This window comes from Penicillium solitum (assembly GCF_028829755.1).
Source record: "Penicillium solitum strain IBT 25940 chromosome Unknown utg000009l_segment0_segment0, whole genome shotgun sequence".
Classification (NCBI taxonomy): Eukaryota; Fungi; Ascomycota; class Eurotiomycetes; order Eurotiales; family Aspergillaceae; genus Penicillium; species Penicillium solitum.
In genome coordinates, this window is record NW_027072128.1 from 3,174,656 (window position 1) to 3,194,871 (window position 20,216).

General features: G+C 48.9%; 12 protein-coding genes across 12 annotated transcripts; 6 read left to right on the forward strand and 6 right to left on the reverse strand.

The window, feature by feature from the left end:
• Positions 1–126: 126 nt before the first annotated feature.
• N7455_012292 (uncharacterized protein) lies at positions 127–1,139 on the reverse strand (the record flags this gene model as incomplete). The annotated part of the gene is made up of 2 exons (XM_040952837.2): positions 127–770; positions 881–1,139. The coding sequence occupies 2 exons, from the start codon at positions 1,137–1,139 to the stop codon at positions 127–129; spliced, it is 903 nt and encodes a 300-aa protein (XP_040817018.2).
• A 940-nt stretch (positions 1,140–2,079) lies between these two features.
• ctpA (Cu(2+)-transporting P-type ATPase CCC2) lies at positions 2,080–5,658 on the forward strand (the record flags this gene model as incomplete). The annotated part of the gene is made up of 1 exon (XM_040952689.2): positions 2,080–5,658. The coding sequence occupies one exon, from the start codon at positions 2,080–2,082 to the stop codon at positions 5,656–5,658; it is 3,579 nt and encodes a 1,192-aa protein (XP_040816866.2).
• Positions 5,659–6,179: 521 nt separating this feature from the next.
• On the reverse strand, positions 6,180–6,374 carry N7455_012294 (uncharacterized protein; the record flags this gene model as incomplete). Its single annotated transcript, XM_040952583.2, has 1 exon — positions 6,180–6,374. The coding sequence occupies one exon, from the start codon at positions 6,372–6,374 to the stop codon at positions 6,180–6,182; it is 195 nt and encodes a 64-aa protein (XP_040816907.2).
• A 661-nt stretch (positions 6,375–7,035) lies between these two features.
• Positions 7,036–7,569, reverse strand: N7455_012295 (uncharacterized protein; the record flags this gene model as incomplete). The annotated part of the gene is made up of 1 exon (XM_040952875.2): positions 7,036–7,569. One exon carries the CDS (start codon positions 7,567–7,569, stop codon positions 7,036–7,038), a length of 534 nt encoding a protein of 177 aa, XP_040817071.2.
• A 672-nt stretch (positions 7,570–8,241) lies between these two features.
• Positions 8,242–8,929, forward strand: N7455_012296 (uncharacterized protein; the record flags this gene model as incomplete). The annotated part of the gene is made up of 2 exons (XM_065606853.1): positions 8,242–8,403; positions 8,498–8,929. 2 exons carry the CDS (start codon positions 8,242–8,244, stop codon positions 8,927–8,929), a joined length of 594 nt encoding a protein of 197 aa, XP_065460019.1.
• A 99-nt stretch (positions 8,930–9,028) lies between these two features.
• N7455_012297 (uncharacterized protein) lies at positions 9,029–9,670 on the forward strand (the record flags this gene model as incomplete). The annotated part of the gene is made up of 2 exons (XM_065606854.1): positions 9,029–9,073; positions 9,098–9,670. 2 exons carry the CDS (start codon positions 9,029–9,031, stop codon positions 9,668–9,670), a joined length of 618 nt encoding a protein of 205 aa, XP_065460020.1.
• A 290-nt stretch (positions 9,671–9,960) lies between these two features.
• Positions 9,961–10,959, reverse strand: N7455_012298 (short-chain dehydrogenase/reductase; the record flags this gene model as incomplete). Its single annotated transcript, XM_065606855.1, has 1 exon — positions 9,961–10,959. The coding sequence occupies one exon, from the start codon at positions 10,957–10,959 to the stop codon at positions 9,961–9,963; it is 999 nt and encodes a 332-aa protein (XP_065460021.1).
• A 666-nt stretch (positions 10,960–11,625) lies between these two features.
• Positions 11,626–12,001, forward strand: N7455_012299 (uncharacterized protein; the record flags this gene model as incomplete). Its single annotated transcript, XM_065606856.1, has 2 exons — positions 11,626–11,643; positions 11,711–12,001. The coding sequence occupies 2 exons, from the start codon at positions 11,626–11,628 to the stop codon at positions 11,999–12,001; spliced, it is 309 nt and encodes a 102-aa protein (XP_065460022.1).
• Positions 12,002–13,250: 1,249 nt separating this feature from the next.
• N7455_012300 (uncharacterized protein) lies at positions 13,251–14,111 on the reverse strand (the record flags this gene model as incomplete). Its single annotated transcript, XM_065606857.1, has 2 exons — positions 13,251–13,789; positions 13,853–14,111. The coding sequence occupies 2 exons, from the start codon at positions 14,109–14,111 to the stop codon at positions 13,251–13,253; spliced, it is 798 nt and encodes a 265-aa protein (XP_065460023.1).
• Positions 14,112–15,096: 985 nt separating this feature from the next.
• N7455_012301 (aldo/keto reductase) lies at positions 15,097–16,255 on the forward strand (the record flags this gene model as incomplete). Its single annotated transcript, XM_065606858.1, has 3 exons — positions 15,097–15,128; positions 15,179–15,686; positions 15,755–16,255. 3 exons carry the CDS (start codon positions 15,097–15,099, stop codon positions 16,253–16,255), a joined length of 1,041 nt encoding a protein of 346 aa, XP_065460024.1.
• A 1,825-nt stretch (positions 16,256–18,080) lies between these two features.
• On the forward strand, positions 18,081–18,515 carry N7455_012302 (uncharacterized protein; the record flags this gene model as incomplete). Its single annotated transcript, XM_065606859.1, has 2 exons — positions 18,081–18,083; positions 18,141–18,515. The coding sequence occupies 2 exons, from the start codon at positions 18,081–18,083 to the stop codon at positions 18,513–18,515; spliced, it is 378 nt and encodes a 125-aa protein (XP_065460025.1).
• Positions 18,516–18,893: 378 nt separating this feature from the next.
• On the reverse strand, positions 18,894–19,885 carry N7455_012303 (alpha/beta hydrolase; the record flags this gene model as incomplete). Its single annotated transcript, XM_065606860.1, has 2 exons — positions 18,894–19,188; positions 19,233–19,885. The coding sequence occupies 2 exons, from the start codon at positions 19,883–19,885 to the stop codon at positions 18,894–18,896; spliced, it is 948 nt and encodes a 315-aa protein (XP_065460026.1).
• Between the last annotated feature and the right edge of the window lie 331 nt (positions 19,886–20,216).

A 20,216-nucleotide genomic window follows, 5' to 3' on the forward strand; every position in this document is an offset into this window, starting at 1 on the left:
GAAACTAAACCATAATCAAGTCATTTCATATCATAAATCCTGTTGGGGCCGCTATGATCTTCTGTGCCACATAACCATGAGCAAATGGGGAATAGAGCCATGTGAATGCATCAACACATCCACACTTCAAGACTTGCGCCCCAACACCCTCTTTGGCTGCCGACTATTCCCCGCACGAGCACCAGGTGCCTCATCAATATCCATGCGCGAGGCATTGTCACCACCGTCAAAGGTATCAAAGTACCCATCATCCTCATCAATGTCGTCCGCATCCCTCTTGCTCCCTCCGATGCCAGCGCCAAGTCGACCACCGCGCCGACCACCCTTCTTCCCCGTACTTTTCTTGCTCTTAACAGCCTCCTCGAGAGCCTCGTTGTGCGCCTGAGCACGTGCAGCACGCTTCGCAGCGTCGCTCTTGACGCGCGCAATCTCCGCCTCCAGATCAGAGACGACCTCGCCGCAGCGCGATTCCCACTCGCTCAAGTTGGTGATCATCTGAGGGAGGGACTGGGGTTGGACGTCGCGCAGTGGGGCGACGGCTGTCACGTTCACGGATGGTGGGTTAGAGGCTGGTGAGAGACGGGCTGTTATCAGAGAGGCGTAGATGGCTTTTGTTACGAGGGATTCGAGCTCGGCTTTTGTGGGGGCGCTGAGGGCGGTCATCAGGGCGCTGTAGGTGAGGGGTTTGATTGTTGTTGAGAGAGTTAGGAGTGAGAGTAGGCGGAGTTTGAGGGTTTGTTCGGTGTTCAGCTCGGGGAGGTTTGGGGTTGCTGGTGCGGGGTGTTGGTGGTTAGCTTTTGTTCTGGTAGCTTGGGGGTGTTTCATTTGGATGGTTTGGGGCTTGTTTTAGTTCCTGGGCTTTGGATATATGTGATCTTACTTTGATATTCTTGCCATGTGCCCCATGCGAAGATCTCTAATAGCTTTAGATGGCCCTTAAACTCGGCCGGAGTGTCTGGTGACCGTAACGCTTGGACTGTCGGAAGCTCAAGCAGTTCTGCGAAGACGTATGTTTGCGTGCTTGAGGTGGCATTTGTGATGAGATTGGCGATAAAGCGAGGCGAGCCTGCGCTGTTGGAGCGGGCCAAGTGGATGAACGGTTGGAGAGCCTCTAGGGCTCGTGTGTGGGTTTGATCCATAGTGATGTGGGTGATGTGGTTGATAGTAGTGTAGGTTCAGTGAGGAGATTGAAGGGTAAGCAAGGCAGAGAGCTGTAATATGGGTCCACAGGTGAGAGGTGCGGAGTAGCTGAGTTCAAGATGGGAAGCATCGTACTCCGTAGTCCAGGTGGAGATGCTTGTTTGCATCAAGTGCAAACACGTCTTATCTGATTCAAGTGCCTGATAGTTAGTTCGTCGTAGTGTAGTACGTATTTAGGTACGTATTTTGTACTCGTTGCTTTTATTTTTATTTTGGCGCTATTGTTATTTAGTTCTGTATTCTATTATTGTTTATTATATTTCGGACCTGTTATATTAAATGTGATGATCCCGGTGCAGGGCCCCCCATTCCACAAGTATAGAAAAAGCGACAATAAGCCGACGCGGTGTAACTACGGAGTAGGCTCACTAGACATTTTGAAACAACCCACATGTTTTCGTATTGATTAGTCTGTTTCAGGCCTTCCAAAACCCATGAAAATTTACTATTTACTAGGATCCCTTGGTGAATCATTAATCTAATTGAAAACCCGACCATCTAATCAGCTACCCACGCTTATATTACATCGAGGGACTTTGTACATTCCATAGTGTGGCACATGCGCTCCACATCACCAAGTCCTACAGGTATTCCCGAGCAAATCCACTTTGCTTTTTTCCCTCCCCTTGCGTTTTTGACCAAGTTTTTAATGGCATTCGATCGACGTGGCTTTCTGGCACTATTTCTTTTTAACTTCTGCAGTTCCCTTTGTCTGCTCAACAAGGGAATGATCTGTTATCTTACGCCATCCGAGACCATCCGTCCCTCTCAGCACGTTATCACCCTCTGCCATCGCGTCGGAGGCAGTTTGTCGGACACCCTCCATATGATATAGTCCCGTCATTCCTCGCCGTGTTCGCCTCGCGCTTCACCGTCGAGATGTTATCTACAAATCCGCATGCCGGCGGGGCCAGTCGATCCGCAATGGCCACCACAACTATCAAAATCGACGGGATGACTTGCGGAGCGTGTACCTCAGCAGTCGAGGGAGCATTTCAAGGGATAGACAGTGTGCGCGACGTTTCCGTCAGTCTCATAATGGGCAGAGCCGCTGTACAACATGATCCGTCGGTGTTAGCGCCTACGAAAATCGCAGAGATGATTGAGGACTGCGGGTTCGACGCATCAGTACTTTCGACCGAGGAACAAAGGAATCCTGACCCCGCTTCTTCCCCGACTACGCGGTTCTCGGTGACCAACCTGGCGGTTGAAGGTATGACATGCGGGGCATGCACGTCTGCAGTGGAAAGCGGGTTGAACGGTGTCAGCGGGGTGAACTCCGTAGATGTATCACTGCTTTCCGAGCGCGCCGTTGTGGAACATGATGCAGGCATCATCACACCGGAGCAGATCGCAGAGCTCATTGAAGATCGAGGCTTCGGGGCCCGAGTGCTGGACACCGCCATAATGGGCTCCAAGGGGCCATCTGCACCGGCTGGCTCGGAAGAGAAATCTGGACTTCTGGTCACCACTGTCGCAATCGGAGGTATGACATGCGGTGCTTGCACATCCAGCGTCCAGGGTGCCTTGGGCAGTGTCGATGGGGTAATCCAATTCAACATCAGTCTTCTGGCTGAGCGGGCGGTGGTTGTGCACGACCCAGCCATACTGCCTGCCAGCAAAATCCCAGATCTTATTGAGGATGCCGGATTTGATGCGTCGATCGTGTCATCAGAGGCCCAGGCGTCAATTTCCAAAAAGACACAGCAGGTCAATTTGAGCTTGCATGGGCTGCGAGATGGCGTTTCTGCTACAGCATTGGAAGACAATATATTTCAGCAACCCGGTGTTCATTCAGCATCAATAAAAATGGCTACCTCTTGCATGGTCGTTTCTTTCGACCCATCTGCAATCGGAATCCGGTCTATTGTGGATGTGATCGAGGCTGCTGGTTACAACGCCTTGATTGTTGACTCAGATGATACCAACGCACAGCTACAGTCATTGTCCAAAACGAAGGAAATCCAAGAATGGAAAAGATCATTCATCATCGCTGCCTCTTTTGCGGTTCCCGTCTTCCTCATCAGCATGATTCTTCCAATGTATTTGCCCGGAATTGACTTTGGCAGTTTTGCGATCTTCCCGGGCCTATACCTTGGAGATCTGGTCTGTCTCGCTCTTACCATTCCGGTGCAGTTCGGCATCGGCAAACGATTTTATGTCACCAGCTTCAAGTCTCTCAAGCATCGATCCCCAACCATGGACGTTCTCATAATGTTGGGCACGTCCACTGCCTTCTTTTATAGCTGTTTCACCATGATCATGGCCCTTTGCAGTATGGACCACAGGCGTCCTAGCACTGTGTTCGACACCAGTACGATGCTCATCACCTTTATCACTTTGGGGCGATGGCTAGAGAACCGAGCCAAGGGTCAAACCTCCGCTGCTCTTTCTAGGCTCATGTGTCTGACTCCATCTATGACGACTATCTACGAAGATCCCATTGCAGCAGAGAAACTGGCTGAGCGCTGGAACTCTAAACCTACATCTGGCGCAACTGAACAACCCACGGTGGCTGAAGACATGACTGTAAATCAAAAGTACATTCCCACCGAGCTGATTCAAGCCGGCGATATTGTTATCCTTCACCCCGGAGATAAGGTGTCTGCGGACGGTGTGGTCATCCGGGGCGAAAGCTATGTTGACGAGAGTATGATCAGTGGAGAGGCACTACCTATTCACAAAAAGAAAGGCAGTCAAATCATTGCTGGGACTGTGAATGGCACAAACTCCATTGATTTCAAAGTCATTCGAGTCGGCAAAGATACCCAGTTGAGCCAGATTGTAAAACTGGTACAGGACGCGCAGACGAGCCGTGCTCCGATTCAGCGCATGGCTGATATCGTTGCTGGTTACTTTGTGCCCACCATCATCGGTCTTGGTTTGATCACATTCTTTGGTTGGATGTTCCTCAGTCATGTACTGCCTCATCCGCCCACAATCTTTGAAATGGCAGGCAGTGGTGGCCGAGTCATGGTTTGCTTGAAGCTGTGCATCTCAGTCATTGTATTTGCGTGCCCCTGTGCTCTAGGTCTGAGTACCCCGACCGCAGTCATGGTTGGTACCGGCGTCGGCGCGGAGCATGGCATCCTCGTTAAGGGAGGTGCTGTGCTAGAAGCTGCCACTAAAGTGACTCATGTTGTCTTTGATAAGACGGGCACCTTAACTACAGGTCGGATGAGCGTGGATCACACCCGAATTGAACCTCAATGGACAATGAACGACTGGCGCCGTCAGCTCTGGTGGCTTATTGTCGGTCTCGCAGAGACAGGCAGTGAACACCCAATCGGACGAGCGATCTTCTCTGCAGCCATAACCGAATCAGGTCATCCCGGAGAAGACGGGCTACCAGGAAGCACGGGTGACGTTGAAAACTCTGTTGGCAAGGGTGTCTCTGCCGTCGTCGAACCCACATCTAGTGGCCAGCGTATCCGGCACCACGTCCTCCTTGGCAACGCCAACTTCCTCCGGTCTAAAGACGTCCCTGTGCCTGCCGATGCAGATCCCGACTCTGCGGAACCTGTCGAAGACCCGGAAGCCGACGTCCCCAAGCCTGGTGCCACCGCAGCCGGAATTACACGCATCCACGTCGCAATCGACAACCAGTACGCCGGAACCATCTCCCTCCGGGACACCGTGAAAGAGACAGCCGTGGCGGCAGTAGCGGCCCTTCATCGCATGGGCATATCAACCTCCATGGTAACAGGCGACACGCTTTCAACCGCGATATCAATCGCCACAACAGTGGGCATCCCAACCGCTTCAATCAGCGCCTCCGTCTCCCCATCCGAGAAACGCTCAATCGTCTCCGCCCTCCAAGAAGAAGGCGAGCGCGTCGCCATGGTCGGCGATGGGATCAACGACTCCCCCGCGCTGGCCACGGCATCCGTCGGAATCGCCCTCGCATCCGGCACAGACGTAGCGGTCGAGGCTGCCGATATCGTCCTGATGCGTCCGGACGATCTACTCTCTGTACCAGCCAGTCTCTCCCTGTCGCGCTCGGTCTTCAAACGCATCAAGTTGAACTTGATATGGGCTTGCATGTACAATGTCATCGGCCTTCCCTTCGCCATGGGCCTTTTCCTCCCCTTCACGGGCTTCATGCTACCACCTATGGCCGCCGGTGGTGCCATGGCCCTTTCCAGTGTCTCCGTTGTTGTTAGCAGTCTTCTATTGAAGTTCTGGCGTCGCCCGTCTTGGATGAAGGTTGAACGTCTTGAGAAGGAGCTTCGCTCGGGTGCAATCTCTCCGGTTGGCGCGGGGCATCGCGGTAATGCTCGTAAAGGGAGCTGGTGGGCTTCGACAAGTATTTTGTCGGATAGCCCACGTTCTCTGCGTCGTCGGGTTGGGAATGTTTTCTCCTCACTTTGGTCTCTGGTCACTGGCAAGGAACCTATGCCGGCTGGTCGGGGTGATGAGGGTTATGTTCCGCTGCAGACAGTCGAGCCGCCTGTTTGATTTCGTTTTGTCCAATTCTCCCTATAGAGACATGTCCTATATAAGGGCTTGCTTTGTTTGATGCCTCATGTTCATGTTGGATTGGCATATTTCGGTCTTGGTTCTGGCGTTTTGTTTTTGTTTATTTTTAGTTATTTGATACCTCCCCCGTTAAGGTCATTCCTGCATTTGTTACAAGAAAATCCTCACATGTAGGAAAACAATAACAAAAACATAAAGCATAAATATGTCAGGTGTGCTTGCCAGTATAGAATATGTCTACCAATATTGTTGGTCTTTTGGATGCTCTTTTTAGATGCTCTTTTTAGCCTACAAATTCAACATTCCCCGAGTTCCACAGTGCCTGTCAATATCTACATATACCAACTATACGATATCGTCCAGTGTATAAGACCACCGGTTACTCCGTAAAGTAGCTTGTTAACTATAGTTAGCGTACACGTTGCACCATAAGGTTATCATCTAATTGTGGCCATCGTAGCCATGTGCGGATACTTGAGCGCAAATTCCTCATTGAGCGACTAGTTACTGTAGTTGAGAGCATGTAGTTCAAACTCTGGGTTTAGAACCACGTCCAAGGAATCATTCCTAACCAGCAAAGGTTTCGAGCTGGGCCAGTTAATCGAAACAGAACGGCCGTAGTCAATATCAAACTCTTCTCGAGTATACTCAACTGAGCCCGAAACCATGGCGTTGCGCAACCGAGGGAATGGCATAAAGTCGGTAAAGATTCGATGAGGCGTGTTATTTTGTATTCCAGTCGGCTGAAACCATTCCGGTACGTCCTGGAGGGTTTCGAGAGATGGGGAAAGACGGTACTACTTTGTAAGCAATCTGCTGCGTCCAATTGAAGATGATAAAAGAAAAAAAAGTGGAGGGAGAATGCGGACGAGCATATTATGGTAGAACTGACACGAAGTAGTCGATAGAGGAGGATATAGCGCCCCCCCCCCCCCCCCCCCAACAATACATCCATCCCGCAAAGGCCTTCTCGCTTCAACATTTTGAATAAAATGCGAGATACAACGTTGTCCCCCTCTCCCACGAAGTTAAGACCGGGAAGGGGGTGGACTCAATGGGACGGGTGGCGCTTGAGGTTGAACATGCGCTTTGATTCACCGCATCGTAGACGGTATGCTCGAAGCAGTCTACATACGAGGAGTACACCCTTGGTTGACAGAGACAGAATGGGAGCGTTACACCTCGATATTTGAATATGGTCGGTGGAAAAGTGTCTATGTGTGTATAGATAGTAATGGGAGTTTTTGAATCATCCACAGAGATGACTGCTCTGCTGGAGCATTCCCGGGTTTGGCGATGGACGTCAAGTGTCGTTTGATTTGTCCCCGTTTCTGACAGATGTAACGCCGAAGCAACCTATTGCACGCTATCCTGAGCATATGGAGCACAAGAATCGTTATTTCCAAGCAGACTTCCTATTGTGACAGGCGAATGATTGAGCTCCCTTGATACCACGCTGCGATCCACTGCCAAGAGACTTCGATCTGTGTCCCCATATAGCTTCGGGGGTGCTTGTCCGCCGTTGGCCGGATTCGACGCCAGGCCGCTAGGACTGGAGCTGGAGCTCGAGTCTCCTCTCGTACCTGCGATCCTGCCATCTTGCGGGGTGAACATATCCACCGGCAGGGACACTGAAGAGGATTGGGAAAGATGAGCGCTGGGATGTGTATTGTGCAGAGTGTTCATCCCATCCAGAATCATGGCCATGGTTTTCTGGAGGCTGTCCATCTGCTGTTGGATTTTCTGGACATCAGCCTGGATCTGAATTAATCGGTCCTTGTCCGTCTCGCGTTTGATTCTCTGCGTCTGCTTGTCTAGCTCTCTCTTTCTTTCCAGTTGTTTTGATGCCCGGCGCCGGGCCGGTTGCTTGGGACCGGGGTCCATCTCCATGTACTGTGGGGAATAAAACTGCAGGACAAGAATCTATTCGAATTATCGCGCAGCGAGATGGACGACATCGTCCGGTTGAACTCCATGGCTTTTATGGTAGCGCTGAGTCAGCACTTTAAAGGACCTCGGAAAAGAACCCGAAGAACGGACGATGTCGTCCACCTTTCGGATCACGATATGGACTGGAATGAAGTGCGTCCAACCTAGGGGCGACTAAGTATGCCACTGGTTCATATTGCCAGGCGTTAATTTAGATCCACTCTCACTTTATATAGTTGGAATTAGTATACTAAATTGAAATTAATTATATAGTCAAAGGTTTTATGTAGAAAAGTTTTTTATATAGCGTATGTTTTTTTACCGCCCTTGTAGATATCTCAAAAGACATTTAAAACATAGCCCAAAAGAACTATATGCCTCCGGCGATGAAAGAAGCGGTGAGGTAATATCCAATGAGAGAGTTATGTGGCATACATACTTAGTCGCCTGTAACTACTAACCTGTTAGTTATGCACCTATCCGAGAACGTATGGTGTACGGATTAAATGAATCTGGCTATATTAGGATGCACAATTCTTGAATGTTAAGAGGTATTCACGATTGTATCGAGGAAATTACAGGCTTATTATGGATATTTGGAACTTTGACCCATCAGGGCCCATGATGCCCATGATGCCCATGTCTTTGACTCAAGTCTGCTCGCGCGAAGCAATTGCTCTGCCTGAGCTGCAGGGGGCCGAGATCATGGAAATGACTGTGGCGCAAGTTTGCAGTTACTCAACCTCGACTGGGGAAGTTTGGGATACAGATCCTCTGGATATCGCAGGCCTCGACGTCTGTAACTTGATCGTTACCTACACCCATCCCAAATGGAATGATACGATAATGGGTATCCTTGGCCATTGGATCACCCCCCGATTTTGAAAAGCGAGATGAACTTCTCGAGCTCACCGAGATCAATGGGCCGCATTCTGGAGAGAATCTAGCGGAAGTTGTATTGAAGATGCTCGCCGAACTGGACATCGCGCCAAAGCTCCTGACCATCACAGGAGACAATGCGGGTAATAACGGGACGCTCTGTGATAGCCTACATGACCAGCTCCTCAAGAAGTATGATAATGACGATGACCGCTTTCGCATTAGGCCTCTAATGCGATTCCGCGGACGACCGAGCTTCATTCCTTGCCTTGCCTATATCCTCAATCTGATTTGCAAAGATGTGTTAGCTTCTTTGAGGGCTGGTTCGGCTCGAGAAGTAAAGGCGATCCTGGACGATATGGCCATTCATACTAGCCCAGCATTCAACTCCATTCATAGCACGAAAGGAGCAATCATAAAAATACGACTTCTGACGCTGTAGATCGCCCGTAGCCTACAGCGCCGCTAAGATTGGAAAGAAGTATCACCTGGAAAATAAGTCAGTTATGATGTTGATACCCGATGGAACTCGACGTATATTATGATTCAAGATGCTCTTCGGCTACAAACTAAGCTGGGGCAGGTTGTGCGGATATATCTATAACTTCAGGCCCTCCAGCTTACCGATAACGAATGGTCGACACTTCAGCAAGTAGCTAAGATCCTCAAGCCGTTCTGGGACTACACAAACTCCGTTTCAAAGGTATGCCTAACAATTGTGGAAAGTCTACCAATTTACTGGAGCTTGGACGATTTGTTAAATTACGTTCGAAATGCGGAGGGAGATTTTGAAGACGTGAATATTGAAATCCGCGGTACGGTGGAAAGAGGCATTCGGAAGATGAACAAGTTTGCTAGAAAAATGGACGACAACCTTCTTTACTATGTGGCTTCCGTGTTAGATCCGCGCATCAAATCGTCTCTGATTGTGTCTCAAATGAGCGAGCAAGATTCGGGGTTTATCGTCTCGCAAGTGCGGGAATTTCTTAAGAAAGAATACCCTCCAGAGCCATTTGTGTCGTGTGAAGTTGACCATCCACGTCCAGCGGGGATGTCGGAAACAATATGGAGAACTCTGCAAAAGCCGCTCGCGATTATCTACCCATCCCTTCGGCAGAGGCCGGGATTGAACGCGAGTTCAGCAATGATCGAGATGCCTTGGGCCTCCGAAGGCACCGTCTGAACGCCTTGCTTTTCATACGTGCTATTTTTCCTAAATCATTCTCCCACAAGTTCGAGGACTATGGTAGCTACACATTTATCATCCATCATATCTATACCTAGGTAGGAGTCATATGAGAGGAGGAAACCCGATATATTGTTCTATCAACCAAGACTAAGCTATATCCTTGCCTGGGTCACATAACCCGGCTTGTCACAATTTTCATATGATGCCCTTTTGACATAAGCGACCTTTGCTTGCTCACGTGAGGGTATTCAGAAATGGTACATGCCCTTGAGAGGATAAGCGATCTAATTGTCCTCATGGACCATCTTCAAAGACATCTCCCATAGTTTCTTCTCTTTCTCGGGGCTGTAAGCGTGAGGAAAGTAACCGGGTGCCCACTGACCCTCGCTCGCGATATACGCCTTGGCGATCTGTACATCTTCTAGGTATTTCCCGCCTATGCCCTCTAGAGATTGAGAGATGGCAGCCCACACGGGGGTGGCAGCGCCCTGAGGGGGACTCTTGAGCTGAGGTCCCAGAGCCGGATTAGCGGTGAGATTGGTCTTCTCTTCCTCAGACATGTGCTGCAGCAGTCCGGTCTGGATGCCACCAGGTTGGACGCTAAAGGCGCGCAGGCCCTGAGAGGAGTAGAGGCGGTCAATCTCGTTCGCTCCCCATAGCAGGGCACACTTGCTTTGTCCATACGCCTTCCACTTGTCATAGGCACCGTCTAGGTTGGGATTCCCAAAATCTACCTCCGAGTACCGGTGGGCGATGGACGATAGGAAGACCACACGAGAATTGGCCTGCGGGGTAGCAGCGGTACCCGCCAAAAGCGCGGGGCGTAAGAGGAGGAAGAGTAAAAAGTGTGACAAAAAGTTGGTCCCAAGTTGGGTCTCAAATCCATCTTTAGTGCGACCCTCCGGGATGGCCATAACACCGGCATTGGCGATGAATATATTGAGGGTCGTAGTCAGGGTGAGGAGCTGAGCTGCACAGGTGCGGACACTGGCCAGGGACTCCAGATCCAGGGTCAGCAAGTGCACTCGCGGAGATGAAGCCATCTCTCCCAGAGCTTGTTTAGCCCTATCCAGATTCCGCACAGTGAGATAGAGAGTTGCGCCAGTGGTGAAGAGCGCCTTGGCAGTCTCGGCCCCGATGCCCGCGGATGCACCAGTGATCAGGATAGACTTGTCGGTCAGTTGGCCCTCCAGACCCTCGTCACGAATAACTTCCTGGGCCGTTGGACGGGCATCCCCGGGGCCGTTGGGATTTTGGTGAACATCTGCATAGCGAGTTGTCATGATGCTAGGCGACAGGGTTGAGAGGAAAAAGTGAAGAGGACAAATCCAGTTTAAGACAGTGTGGTCGAATAAGGCTTTACTGATTTGATTTGAGGGTGTTCTTATATTCAAGAAATCGGCCAGAAAGAAATCCAGCTTAACTCCGGCCTCCCTACGAAAGCTGATTGCCACGAACTAGAGCCTACATTAGTTGTCATCAAGCGCGTTGAAAGAGATTTGTGGTCAAGCTAGCATCCAATATTATTGTACCGGTATAAGGCCCCCCGAAACGTGACGATTGGGCTGACCCTGATGGACCTTGGGTTTGACGGACTTTCCGGAGATAAAGTGTGGCACGATATTCCGAGCATAGCGCGGATTTCCGAATCTTGTCATCAAACGATTCAGAATCGGATTAATCGCCACGTTGTCACGGATAGTTTCTCGGGATATGATCTAAAACAAGCTAGGCTTAAAATGATAAATCCACTTTGAGCTACGACTACCTATATTGTCCCGAACATTATTAGTGTACCAGTGGCATAACTAAAAAGACCGCCTACTTAAGGGGCAAATATAGCCTGGAAAGAAGCTCCTTCTTAACCTTGCAGTCTTCATAGATCAATCGTATTTGATCCATCTTTATCCATACCTCCAATTCCATTGTTAGATCAGGCAGAAGACAAAATGCCAGCCACATGTACGGTTCGTACTTCCATATCTTCCCCCTTCCTATCTGTTTCCATCCAGTAGCTAATTTGACATAACCCAGGTCCTCTATCGACGTTCCGCGGAGCTAGACATCGACCACTATGTCAATACACACATGACAATGGCATCCAAGTTCTTCAGTCCATCGATCCTGCTATCGTGGGAGGTATTCGCACTCCCGGAAGATTCTCCCTTCAGTGTTCAGACAGATATCACCTGGGCCAGTCTTGAGGCCTGCCAGGATGCCCTGGCAAGCGAGCATGGCAAAGCCCTCAGTGAAGATATTAAGCTATGCAGTAAGGAGAAACCCATTGTTTTCTTCAGGGAATCCATCAAACGAAGCGAGGAATGATTTTACTACTTCATTCTGAGGCCGTGGAGAATAAGAGGAATCTGATTTAGAGTGGAAGATATCGCTTTTGTGACTGTGACATAAAACCTGGACAACTTCTTTAGAAAAGCAGCTCTTCAGGCTGATGCTATATCTCGGGTCTGGATCTAGATTCTGGTTTATCGCACTAGTTGATGTAAATGAGTATGAATCACCGTGGCCTATGACATGAGCGTGAATTTGAGCTTTAATCCGATATGCGTTGTTACATCATCGGCAAATTTGAAAAGAATCATGCGTACTAACAGCTGATCTGGTGCGGATGATTCAAAGGTGAGACAACGAAGGTTTTGTTACACCTAACCTAAAAACGAGGTGTAGTAGCCATTGCTGTAATAGTGAGTGAGTATCAGTCCACGTCATTAACTTTGCAAAATTACCGTCACTGCCAACGAGGCTCTATGGAAGCTATTTTCATCAAGAATGCAGAAGATGGTCTAAAAAGGAACTTTGCTAGGTTACAATGAATTTGGGGGAAAGCTTCGTGGGGTGCTTGAGGGTAAAAAACAGTTCGGCAAGCGAGCACTCCTTACTCCAAGGGCGTCCACGGGTGTTACTTTCTAGTACCGAAATTAGTAATCGGTAATTTATGATGATTGGTACATTGAGGCAGGCGTTGGGAAAGCATGAAAGAGACCCACTGCAACGTCCAAGTACAGAAAGTTTTAACACCCCCTTTGGCCCCACCTATATACTACCACCTTTCGTTACTCTATACTACGCGCTAGTGAAGCTCACCTATGGTGCGTATATCTCGCGTTTTTCGACCTATTTCTACCATACTATCTATCTCTACCCTCTATACCCCCCTGCAACCTATCTTTATAGGCTGTCAGATATGCCTGCTCACTCTGGGCTCACCCCGGCTCTTAGACGGAGGATCTGTGAGCTTCATGGGGTATAAGCGCATTCATAAGATACCTATGGATTTCTCTCTCTACAATCCGCTATACGATTAAAAAAGAGAATGAAGGGCGTTCTGATGTTTCGAACCCTCGCTCTGATCGACCAAAGAAGCTTGATGCTACTGATGAAGTACGTCTTTTGGATGCCATCTCGAATAACCCCACGCGTTACCTACGAAGACCTTTTTTGCTGAGGTATCTTATAAGTTTGCTGCTTCGATCTCATCGTGAGAGAAAAACTCCCGAAGGTATGCTGCTCTTCTTCGATGTCAAACTTCGATGTACAAAGATACATACAGAAAATGCTAATTCCCTAATGCCAAAATACGATCAAGATCCTCCCCTTCAATGCAGTTAACCTCATTCTTCACGCACATGTCTACTGCCGTTTCAACAGTATCGGATCCTTCAACAAGATCGTACCAGCCAGTAGTGTCATTCCGAGCCAGAAGACTCACTCCTACCGCCGCAACATCGGCGATATTCACCTGACCTAATGCAGGAGTCTTGCCCAAATTCACCCGGTCCGTAGGTGGTCCTGTACGGAGCCAACTTGGCCGTAAGCTGATTGCTTGGAAGGGAGAGCCGGAACGAGATTCCCGCGCTTTGCTCATAGCAACCAGATACTCATCCGCTTGGATCTTAGCTTCGGCTATATCGGGATAGGCGTTGACTTCTTGCTTCCAGTTGTGAGTATCCTTCTTCCCCCACCATGGTGCCGCGCGTCGACGTGACGAAGGAAAGGAAACCATGAGGAATTTAGTGACTGATGGGGCTTCGGTGGACGCTTTGATTATTTGTTGGGCTGCATCGCGATCGATGGCGTAAACGTTCTGCATTGAACCTGATTGACCATAATTAGAAATGGTTAGGCGCTTGTTGTTTTAGAAAATGTAGAGTGCCATACCTGCTGCGAAGACAACACAAGTCGGTTTGACAGTTTCGAAAACCTCTGATATATCGGCCTGGCTCTTGATATTTCGTAAATCCATGTTCAGCACATTGATCTTCCCAGTCTGGTTATCGCGTAGTCGTAGAATGCTGTCATTTTGTTGAACATTTCTGACGACACTTGTGACGTTCCATGAGCGATCTAGCATCAAACTGGTCATGGATCGAGCAATTCTGCCGTTTCCCCCAAATATGAGCACATTCTCGCCTGCCATGTTTTGTCGATGAGCACGACCTGTCAAACCAAGATGTATATGGAAAGTATGTGAAATAGAATATGAAAGACAGAAATATATTGCGTCGAATTTGAAAATCTTTTAACTCCGAACAACATTCTCCGAGTAGGGCGTCAGCAAGGGCGCCGCCCCACAAGCCTAACGTCACCCGGTGGATTCAATTGGGTGGGGATATTTAATCATTATGAGAAAATCAAAGGTCTACATGCTTTTACTGCAACGTCCACTCTGCTTTCTACGGAATTTGTGGACATGCATAGCCCGGAAAATTAGTATGGCTTGGTCGGGGGGAAATGAAATCAATACTAGTGATTTCTGTATTTTTACTCTCTTCTTCGTTCCTTCGATTCTGTAACATTGGCCCAAGCATCAAAAGGCCGGACGGGAATGCAGTGCGGTACTCGCTTTTAGGGCAGGTGAATTTGCAGTGAGAGAGGACTGAGGACCCAATGTGGTATTCATGGAATTTGGCTGGATTTGGATACAAAAAATAGGCTAGAGGTGGGAGAGAAAGCAAGACTAAGTTTGTGAAGATGATGACTGCAGTAATAGCGGGGGAGCAAGGTAGTTAAAATTTGCCGTTTTCAAACACTAAACTTTCGCTGGTGTACCCCCATCCTCATGTCCGGCAAATTCCTCCATTCAACTCCCTAAAGTCCGAAATTTCCTGCTGGGTAGATATTTATGATGACAGGTTCAGCACTTCTGTACTCTCTTACCAATGAACAGGATAGGTGCAAGAATACGGGGGCAAATACCGTATCAGAAATTGTGTCGCGATGAGGTATGGGCTGATATGAACCAAAATTGAGCCTATTCTTTCCGGTGTTTGCTGCTTCGAAGTATAACGAGGATGGATAAGGCGGATCCAAATTTTGACGATATAAATACACCATGACGCCCCCCAAATTATTTTCCAAATCACTCAGATTACTTCTCAATCCCTATTGATTCGGACTACACGATGGCATCCACTGATAAAGTTGGTTACGTGAGGTATGTCCCGCATATTAGCGCCATGTATGCACTAGCTCACTCCTTTATAGATTAGGCAATTCCGGCCTCAAAGTCTCTCAAATCGTCCTCGGTTGCATGACTTACGGTGACACCGCCTGGCAGCCATGGTTGTTGGACGAGGCGAAGGCACTTCCTCTCATCAAGCATGCATACGATCGCGGTATCAACACTTGGGATGTTGCGGACACGTACTCGAATGGTGCCTCCGAAGAGATTCTTCGCAAAGCAATGACAAAGTACGACATTCCTCGTTCTCGCGTCGTGATCATGTCGAAATGTTTCCACTACGTTGACGAATCACGCGGGCCTTTGAATGCAAGCACCTTTGGAATCAACGACGGTGACCAGGTCAACCGCGTTGGCCTCTCCAGAAAACACATTTTTGATGCAGTCGACCGTAGCGTTGAACGGTTGGGCACGTATATCGATGTCCTGCAGATTCATCGTTTGGACCGGGAGACTCCTATGGAGGAGATCATGAAGGCACTGAATGACGTTATCGAAAGTGGCAAAGTGCGGTATATCGGTGCAAGTTCGGTATGGCTTTTATTCAAACTCAACCCTTTAAGAGAAGTCTAGCGCAACTAATAATATTTGTATCTTAGATGGCCGCATGGGAATTTCAGATGCTTCAAAGCATAGCTGAAAAGCACGGCTGGCATAAGTTTATCTCTATGCAAGGGTTCTACAACCTCCTATACCGGGAGGAAGAGCGGGAAATGTTCCCCTATTGCCAGGCTACGAACGTTGGACTACTTCCTTGGTCACCTCTCGCGGCTGGTGTTTTGGCTCATGGCTGGACTGACCGCTCCGACAAGCGCGAAGAACAGGATGTGTTCTTGAAGGCACTTTTCCGTAACGGGGAGGACCAGACTGCCAAGGTCATTGTAGGCCGTGTTGAAAAATTGGCGACCGAAAAGGGGGTTAGCATGGCACAGGTGGCCACTGCTTGGGTGTTGTCTAAGCGTGGAGCAGCCCCGATCTTGGGTCTGGATTCAGTGGAGCGGATTGACCAGGCTGTGGATGCCTTGAAAGTTTCCTTGACTGAAGCCGAAGTCCAGTATCTCGAGGAACCATATGTGCCAAAGCAGGCTATGACATTCTGAGACCTTATTTCCTTCGCTGTGTCTGCTAGGCTGCGGCCCGCTTTGGGAAAAAACAGGGATCTCCGGAATGACTGTTGTGGTGTGCGACTCTAGTCCGCCAGTTGGTGCCTCCTCTTTATGGGTAGATAGTCGTCAGATCGCTCTCTCTTAGCAATCAACTTTCTCCCTCATCACTTTCTGGCCCTTATCAATCGTAGACGCCATAATAATGACTTATGTATGGATTAACCAAATGAAGATTAGGGTGTTTCGAGTATGGGTAAAGAAGCAATAGACAATCCGCTTTAGAAATCTACAATATTTGGTTTGAAGCGTCGTAGCTCATGAGAGCGGACAGGATGTTGAATTTACACTGTAGGGCATAGTTTCGAACAATCCGTGCTACTTCCCCAACTCTGGGAAATCTTCACTTCTAACCGCTTGAGTTATCTGAGACATATGCTACCTTCTTAATATTCGGTCTTTGCTTAATTTTCGTCATTTCAATCGCCGTGCCCAACAAATCGTTAGAGGAACTCATGGCTGTGAATCGGCGATCACTCATGCTCTTGAGACCCTCTGCGTTATACTTAGAACCGATATTGCGTTTTGGTTCATATTATCCGACTTGTTTAAAATACTCTACGCGAAGGACTGTCATCTATACGGCTCCTTTGGTGGTTCTATTTTTCTTCCGTTGTTTATAAGGTATTGTTTTTCTTGTATTCCAGAAGATTACTTTCCCCTCTATCTTGCCATATTCTGTTGTGAAGAAACGTATCAAAAGGAGCTTAGTACCTACCGTAAATTCATTGCCTAGAGCATATTTAATGGACAAAATTGTGCGGAAAAGGAGAATCCAATTTGTGCCGATAGGATTTGTTAGCAGGTTATCCTTACGTAAAGAAGACGAGATGGCACGAGGGACACAGCCAAAGGGAAGAGCGCTGCTACGTTACATAGTGACTACCTCTTTACCCTATCTCGATATTGAAAGCGGCGGCATTCAGAATGGGATCTGCTGTAGTGGGTGTCAAATTGCATTGGAAAAGGATCTAGGGTCATCCAGGGTTTAGTCTAATGCTTGTGTTCTACGGGATAAAGTGTACTCCTATAACGAATTCATGGAACACTTTTAGGAATGTCGAGAAGCTCAAAACCTGTGGAAATTGAGGAACCAAAGGGGTTGATATCACCAACATCTCGGAATTCGTTAGGCGTGGAGGTCACTTCAAAAAAACAGGATCTTATCATGTCTTTCGACAGAAAATAGCACGCGGAATTTCTGTACAATCTTTCCAACTGGCTAGTAAGCCAAGTGATGCTAGGGTTTCTGATTGTAAGCCCGAGCTTATAGATATTTGTCGAATACCAAGTCCGAATACATGGTAGAAACCAGATCTTATACAAGTCAAGTGATTTCGTGTACTCGGTTTACCGTACAAAAGTGCATATTATAGTTTAGTCATCGATTCCGCACAGATTGTTGAAATTGCGGTTTTTGTCATCTTAGATAGAGTTGTTCATATATGCCATTTTACCCATACATTTGAATACAGACAGATTTCTGTCAGAATAGGCTGATTCCGCTCTTTACGATCAGTATCTGTATGTACTCTCTAGGAGAGATCCCGCTCGGCGTTTGGCTTCGAGTTCTTGCTCCAGCTGGATGAAGCGCCTGCATAGTCATACGCAACTAGTTAGACTGCAACAGGTTAATTGAACTTTGATTGATTTATTGACAGCCATATGGCTGTAATGGTGTCCTGCGCACGATCACAAAGTATGTCGCCATTCTGGCGCATCAGATCTTGAAGGGCCCTGCTGGGCCTGAGCAGTCCCAAATATGGTACGGGTTGAACTATGACGCGAGCTTCTCCCATGGGTAGAATGCAATACTCACGAGGGCTTGACGTCCTGGAGTGGCCTTCCCTTTAAAGTCTCTGAGGAATGGCTGCGCCTCTTTGTACTCAACGACCGCGACTTCGATCTCACCACACTCTCCTTTGAACAGTACGATGCTCTCTCCGACGAGTACAAAGCTGAAGCTGCGAGCCCAGACTTCTCTGGATTCCGCGCTACCGGTGGTAAAATGATCACATGGCGTGGACTGGCTGATGAAGCCATCTTCGCCAACGGAACGTCGGACTATTGCCAAAAGTTACTAGAGCGGGATCCCTTAGCTGCGGGGTTTTATCGCTATTTTGAGGCTCCTGGAGTGGTGCACTGCCAGGCGTCGAGTTCCAGTGCCCCATATCGCAAAACGTCCTGGAGAGCTTGATTGCGTGGGTAGAAGAGGAAAGACGCCAGAAACACTCAGGGCGGAGTGGAAGGATCCGGCTACATAGTCTACGTTAATGAGGAGAGAGCTTTGCCAGTGGCCACTGGTAGCTTGATATGTTGGTGGTGATATCACGCACGCGACATCGTTTACGTGTGATACCTTACGAAGATGCCCATTCTTGATAGACGGACTCACAACTGTACCTGGCGCCTACCAGAATACATTTGGGGATGGGTTACACCTGGATTAATACATTAGACATGATATCAAGTGGCGGAAATGTGCATACATGTTCTATATTCCTGACAAATCCGGATACTGGGTTGTTCATCTTCATGCAACCATGCTGCGAACATATCCTAATCTCACTAGTGGCTACTCATCCACTTTGAAAACCCTCCTGATCCACGATTTCTTTGTAGCAATCGAGGCCCTCGCTACTGCAACTTGGCTATCCTCCGGTGCACCAGGCATCTGCGTCTCGAAACCATGAAATGTCCCCCTCCAGACGTGAAGCTCGGTAGAGACACAACACTTCCACAAGAGCGACGCGTACGCAACGGTCTCATCCCGAAATACCTCCGCCTCTCCCACATCGATAAACGTCGGTGGTAACCCCGTCAGGTCCGTCGCACGCGCAGGTGCAACCATGTAATCAACTTGTGCCGGTCTGTCCTGTCCAAGGACACAGTCCCATGCCATCTGATTGGTAACCCCACACCACGGTCCAACATGTCAAACTGCTTCGCCGACACCGTCTGGCCCCGGTCATCCAGCATAGGCGTAATCAGCATTTGTGCAAGCAGGTTTATCGTTGGGTGCCGGTTCTGCCGCGCAAGCAAGGAGCATCCTGCTGCGATGGGACCGCCGCCGGAGCCGCCCAGAATCATTATTTGCGCAGGGTCGATCCCAAGCTCGGCTGTGTGGTCCGCTACCCAAACTACCCCGTCGTAGCTGTCATTCAAAGCCGCCGTGGCTGGATGCTCTGGGGCTAGACGGTATTCAACAGATATTGCGACAATATCAATGCCTTCGAAGAAGCGCATTAGGCTGTCTGTCGTGCTGGATCGGTTGCCGGCTATTTGGCCGCCGCCGTGGATAATGTACACTGCTGGTCGGGAGCGGTTTGTGGATGACTTGCTGGTGAACACAGAAAGGGTGACTGGGCCATCCAGCGAATCAGCGACATGTTCTGCATGTTGCATGCGTGGAACCCCAGCGAGGACGGTTTCGGCGGAGAATGTAGAGGTCACAGCTCGGATCTTGTCGATAGTATCGAAGAAGGAGAGATCGAGAGCATCGGGTTTGGGTTGAAGTGCCGGGTCGTACGGGGGCCGGAACATCTCAGGGGGCATGACAGGAGACATGTTTCAATGGGAATTCTGGAGAATAGTTCAACAGAGGTAAGGCTCGTCCCCGGTATACTTATATAGACCCAGATAGATGGATTTGAAATTGCGCGCCATCGCCTGCATCCACTTCGAATATCAAACTAGATAGTATTGAGGCTTGGGTCTTTAACTCGGCAAATGAAGTTAATGCCTCCATACAGCTCGAACCAATCATTTTCTTCTTATTGTGGACGACATCGTCCACCTCCCTCCTTGGACCCGCCAGTGCTAGACATCCCCGGAACCTTCACGTCCGGTCTCACAGATTGCACAATTGATGCCTAGACTCAAGGCATCTATCCAGACT